General features: G+C 49.3%; 1 protein-coding gene across 1 annotated transcript in view; it reads left to right on the top strand.

The window, feature by feature from the left end:
* Positions 1-821: 821 nt before the first annotated feature.
* The window catches only part of IMPA2 (inositol(myo)-1(or 4)-monophosphatase 2), a 38,742-nt gene continuing 33,563 nt past the window's right edge, over positions 822-6,000 (top strand). Inside the window, exon 1 of the mRNA XM_004683727.2 lies at positions 822-1,111. Coding sequence (XP_004683784.1) covers positions 1,016-1,111 — 96 coding nt within the window. The 5' untranslated portion in view covers positions 822-1,015. The remainder of the gene's footprint in view (positions 1,112-6,000) is intronic.

Here is a 6,000-nt window from a genome sequence, read left to right as displayed (position 1 = left end):
TTTGGCCTATGTGAGAGCCGCTTCTTTGCATCCAAGCATTAGGGATCAAGGAGCTTCGTGGCCCTGCAGCCAGGAGGGCGGCAGTCCACCGAACAGGCTGACCACAAAGGACGGCCAGCGGCCTTCGCTCCCATTAGGAGCTGACCGCAACACTTGTAAGGCCAGACCGTCCTTCTGGTAGCAAACGCGCGGGCTGCGAGACTGGCAAGCAGGTCACAGGCCCTCGATGCTAGGTCGAAATCGCCCAAGCAAAGCTCCGGGCCGGGGTCCCAGGCTCTGCACTGTCTCACAACCCCACAGCCTTTAATCTGCAGCCGCGCCACCAGGGCCGTTCTTTGCGGGTGGGGACGGGCGCGGGGCGGGGCTGGGGCAGGGCCTCGAGTTGGATGGGCGGGGCTGGGCTGACCGCGTGGTCCGCGGGGCGGGTAGGGTCCACAGGGCAGGCAGAAGAAGGAATTGGGGCGGGGTTGAGGGCGGGGCTGGGCAGGGCGTGAGTGGGACGTGAGGGGCGGGGCGGGGGTGAAACTCGGAGCCGCCCCCTGCGCTGGGCGGGGCGGAGCTCTGCGAGGAAGGGCCAGGGGGAGGCGCGAAGCGTGAAGAGGGCCTCGCGGCAGGGAGGACCTGACTGGACCTTGGGCGGGACGAGGGCGGGGCGGGCTGCCGACGCCCAGCGGAAAGGGGCGGGGCCGACGTAGGGTGAGGTGCGGACCGAGGTGGGCTTCCACAACTCGCGGGTGGGGGCGGGGCTATGTGGAGGGCGTGTCCAGAGCCGTGTGGGTGTGGCTAAGGGCGGGTATGGGGCGGAGCGGGGTGGGGCGCGGGACGCGCGGCGCGGCTACTCCGCTGTCGGCTGGGTCTTCGCGCTTCCCGCGGACATAGCTGAGGGGCCTGCGGCGGCTAAAGCAGAGGGCTGTGCGTGGAAGAGGAGGGCTTGCGGAGCCTAATTTCGGGGCCGCAAGCGCCGGTGGGGACCCGGCAAGGAGGGCTGGAAGTGGCGGGGACAGGCGAGGCCGCGATGAAGCCGAGCGGCGAGGACGGGGCGGCGCCCTCCGTGGGCCCCTGGGAGGAGTGTTTCGAGGCTGCGGTGCAGCTGGCGCTGCGGGCGGGACAGGTGAGCAACGCGTCCTCCCCCCTGGCGGGCAGGTCTCCGGGAGCGCCCCCGGGCCGACGCCCCGGCCACATCACGCCCACTTGCAACTTCTGAAGTCACTGCAAGAGTCAGGTCGGACGGAGGGAGACCTGTGGGGCTCGAAGGAGCGGGGTCCTGGGTGGCATGTGACTGTGGGGGCCAGGCTGGGGCCCTGAGTGTGGGGGGTTGGGGGCGAGGGTCGGCCCTTAAGATGCGGAACTTGGCCGGGTCGGGCGGGCCGCAAGCAGTGGGCGTCAGAGCTTAGCGGGCCGGGGGTGCTAGGGCAAGAGACAGTGAAAGAAGTCTTTGTGCTCGTTTCCTACACAGACTTTCCCTTTACCTTCCCCACCCCAGGAGCCGGAGGTGAGCACCTCCTCCTGGGTAGTCCTCGCCGTGGCCGCGGCTCACGAAGCTGCCTGGCACAGCCCCCCTCCTCTGGCAGGTGAATGGCTGACTGTAGGTGACTTGACCTTTGTGTGGACTGGATTGGCTATGCAGGAAGGACCAGGGTTTTAAAGTACCTCTTGATCTTGAATACCTCAGCTGTTTGTCTTAAATGACCTTTTTAATTGATCCAGTGGCCTAACCTGCGCGTGGTTGCCCCCAATCCATGGGGACCTGGCAGACAGGCTTTGGTTGTCTTTCCTCGAGCATCTTAAAGCTACCCGTGACCTGACCCTCAGAAGCTCCATTCAGTAACTGGAGGAACTTGTCACACTGACCAGAGCAAGAAAATCAAGCTGCAGAGCTAAAGAAAACCACTTATTAGTTCCAAAAAAGCAGTGTAGCTCCTCTCTTTTCTCACGTTGGGTTATGTGTATTCGTTGGGTTATGTGTATTTAGTTCTCCTCCTTTTCCTCAGTACCTTCAGCAGTGCCTGACACACAGTAGGTGCCATCCATATGGGTGAGTGAATGAGTGGGTGTCCAGGCAGGAATCCATTGAGTGGGAAGATGATTTACACCCGCTTTGCTTATTAAGGTATATGATTGTGTGCTGGTGATCAGGAGACTGAAGATGGACAGAAGAAGCTGTGTGGGCAGATTGACTTTTTATATCCAAACAGCATTTTCTTTTTCAGGTCTAGCTGTCTGAAAATACTCCAGAAGTTTTCCCTAGGTGTTAAATCAGGCTGTTGCCAATTTTAAATCTGAAGTGAGTTGCTTGATATACAGTGGATTGTACTTTACCTAATCCCCTGTAAACCTTAATCTTCAACACCAAGTAGACACATTTTGTGTTGGAAGGCCCTCCCTCTCTGGTCTTAGAGCTCCCAAACAGCCTGCAAGAAGTACCTTTCTTAAAATGTTGTAAAACTTTATCCTGTGACTTCATCACCCTCCCCTTCTATAGGAAAAGGGGGACCCCAAGCCTTACCTGTTTGAAAGATGAAGTTTACAAGCAGATGTCTTCCTGGAAAGCAGAGCCATCTTGTGCAGGAACTGCTCTCCCTCCCCCAGGCCCCTGACTTCCTTTGCAGGGTGAACATTATCAGGATATTTGTGACCTTTAGGTTTCACTATAATTTTTCTGCCTTGAGGAGAATAGGTTTAGAATTCAGACGCCACTATGTAAGACCTGCTGAGCTGTTGTGGATTTATGTGGTTTTTCAAATTTAGATCCTTGAAGAAACAGAAGGGTTTTTTAAATTAATTTATTTTAACACCTGCTTAAATAAAACTTGTGATGTGGTAGGCACATTTCTAAGGGTCTTACAAATTTTAGCTTACTTCAATCTTATGTTTTTGCAACTTTTCAACAACAACAAAAAAGCTTTTTAAATGAGCTGGGCAGGGGTGAAATAAAGATTCTGCCATTAGGAGTCTGGTCAGGGAGCCCAGGACTCTGGGCTCCCTCTTGGGCATTATGCTGATGCTTCCTGCCTGCTGGGCAGTGAGGGAGAGAGAGTGGCTGGAATGGTCTGTGGCTGGGACAAACAAACCTCACAAGGTCATTGCAACCTGTGTAAAGAGGGACAGATTGTCTTAATGTTTTTACAGTAATGGGGCCTGATTGGAGAACCCAGCCGTTAGCCAGCTAGCCCAGTGAGGCATGAAATGAGGCATGATAGTTAGTGGCTATCCTTTTCTGAGCCCTCCTTAGCTAAAAGAGTGTTTGGCACTGTTACTGTGGCCTTGTGGCAACCAGTGGCTAGTTTACTAAATTTGCTACTTCCAAGTGTTCTGATACTGAGTTTTTGGTGCTGAATTCCTATATGCTGCAAGGTGGAGGGAGGAACCTCCCAGGAAGTAAAAGTCCTGGCCCTTGATCTTTCAGATATTGGTTGGGATCAGGGCAGCCCTAGGTAACTGCCTCCCCTTTGCCCTGTCCTGGGAGGTCTCCAGCCTCAAAGTGTTGTCCTCCGTTAGCATCTGAGCCTCTTCCCATTGTCCTCGCCTCTGGGCCATACAGTTGTGCAGTGCTTCCTGGCATTATCCCTTCCCTTGTAATCCCAGCCACCCATACCACTATAGGAATTCTTCCCTGGATATTAGACTTTAGGGGGTGGGGTGTTACCCCCCAATACACAACACCACCACCACTACCACAAATACAAATAGCATTATTCGTCAAAGTGTATGCTTATCATCCTTTATATGTAACAAAAGTATCTTGCTCTTGCAAACTATATTTGCTTAATTGTCCTGCTGGGATAGATCCAGATTTTGTTGGTCCTGAAGCTTAGGCAATTTAGGAACTCTCTTTAAGAAAAAAATGCAGAATTACAAATTCAGTATTAGGTACAAAAATTACTAGAGTAAGAAAAATCATAACATTATAAATTTTAAGATACTAACAAATACAATAAAACAAAATAATTATTTAACTGCTTCTCAATCTTCTTTCACTTTTTTCTCACTGTATCTTCCAGTAACAGTGATCTTGTAGCATTTTCTTTTTTTTTTTTTTAAATATTTTATTTATGCTTACAGAACTGGGGTACAGGCCAGAGTTGTGTTGGGTGAGTGGATTCACTAGAAACAGAGTGGGGAGCAGAACAGGCATATCTACTGAAATACACTGCTGAGGGGAGTAGCGGGCGACACAGGAGAGGTCTGCATGCCATGTGGGTCAGCTCCCTGGCCAGGGATTGAACTTGTGCTTCAGTGGCTTCGTAGAGCTTCAAGAGCTTCATAATGCCGTGCTTTACCCCGTTGTGCGACCAGGGAGAGCCCGATCTTGTAGCATTTTCTATGAAGAAAATAGAAAGATTTCCCAAAATCAGCCTTTCCTCTAGCATGCCTGACTAAAATTAATTACTATTAGTTTATCTGAGCTTATTCTAGTCTTCAAGCTTGTTAATGAATTTTTAGGTGCCATAAAATGAGAATCCTGTCAATTTTCTTTTATATATGAGTTGTAAGATGTGGAAGAATTTTCCATTGGCAAGCGTAGAAGCTAGTGCTCCATACAGTTGAGGTTTGGTCTCTTTCCTTGATTTCCTTGATTCCAGCTGCTGCTTGACATGCTTACATGCTCCCCTGGTCCTGCATGTATGTCACCAGGACAGATCAGTTAGTGTGACAGTAGAAGCATTTCTTGCAGTCATTCCTACATAGGGTAGCTAACAACTCATACACAGGTATGACTGTCAACCCCACAGAAAATCCCATCTAACCCCTAGTAAATGCATTTCCACTCATCTTCTCTTCAGCCAAAAATACCCATATCAATTCCACTGCCAATTGACATGAAATATGACAGAGGGTAGGTCAGAGTGGGAAAAGTCAGCAGTTATACTATAATTAGAATAGCTCACTTTTGCAAATTTGAGACAATTTGAACACATGTTGTTCCCATACCTGACCATGTGACACATTGCTTGGGTCCCTAGCAGAGCTTTAAGTGAACTTTAGCTTCATTAGCTGAACAGTAAATCCACGTCTGTTTAGAGATAACAGAATCTCAGGACTCCACCTTAAGTACTCCAGACCTCTGGCCTTTCTAGCTGGCCTTACATAGCTCTGCAGGTTAGAGTGGGGCCTGTTGTCCCAACTGCCCCTGAATGGATCAGTCCTTTGTCTAACTAGCTTGAACTACTCTACTCTGTTTTCAAAACATACATTGCACTTTCTTACACTTCTAGCTGTGCTTGTTGAAAACTATACTCATCTTTCAAGACCCAGCTCCTGGTTGCCTACTTCAGGGACTATGCCTACCTTCTTCATCTTCCTTATGTCTCTCCACGTCTCTGTCAAGGTGTTCCCAGCTAAGTTTATGCCAGGTCAGACCCGTGTGTCTTCCTTATAGTTGCTGGTCTGAGTAGTGCCGTTGACCTTTGGCTCCAGGAACAGAGAGCATATTGGAGGCTTTGTATTGCTAATAAAGTGGTGTTTTTATTTGTGGTTTTGGTTTGTATCAATTACACAGAATTTAGTAAGTGCAGTACTTTGAAAAGTTCTAATCTGAAAAATGTAGTGCCCTGCCCCATTATCCTTATTCTTTTTCTCAGAGATCACTTTCACTACTCTGATAGTTCACCCATTTTCTAAATAATAGTTTTAGACATATTTACACCACGTGACTGCATTAGCTAGTTCCTTTGGTTTACATGTTCACATTCTGATGACCACAAATCTATATCATGCCAATCAGTCTAGTTGTATTACAGTTCCTTTTCTTACACAACTTGTATTTTCCTTCAATATAAAAAAAAACAGCTTTTTTTTTTCCCAACTTCCCTACAGCAGTTTTAACACTCTTCATTTTTGTTGCTGGAAAATGTGGTCCTCATAGCAATACTTACATCAGATGCATCTGGAAGGTTTACTAAAGCAAGCAGAATCCTACCAGAGTTTCTGGTATGTGAGGTCTGGAGTGAGGCTTAGATTTTATCTTTCTACCAAATTCCCATCTGATACTGATGTTGC

This window comes from Condylura cristata, unplaced genomic scaffold (genome assembly GCF_000260355.1).
Source record: "Condylura cristata isolate star-nosed mole 26May11 unplaced genomic scaffold, ConCri1.0 scaffold00016, whole genome shotgun sequence".
NCBI classification, from domain to species: domain Eukaryota; kingdom Metazoa; phylum Chordata; class Mammalia; order Eulipotyphla; family Talpidae; genus Condylura; species Condylura cristata.
The sequence above is the reverse complement of the archived record's forward strand: the minus strand, read 5'-3'. Positions and strand labels throughout refer to the sequence as shown.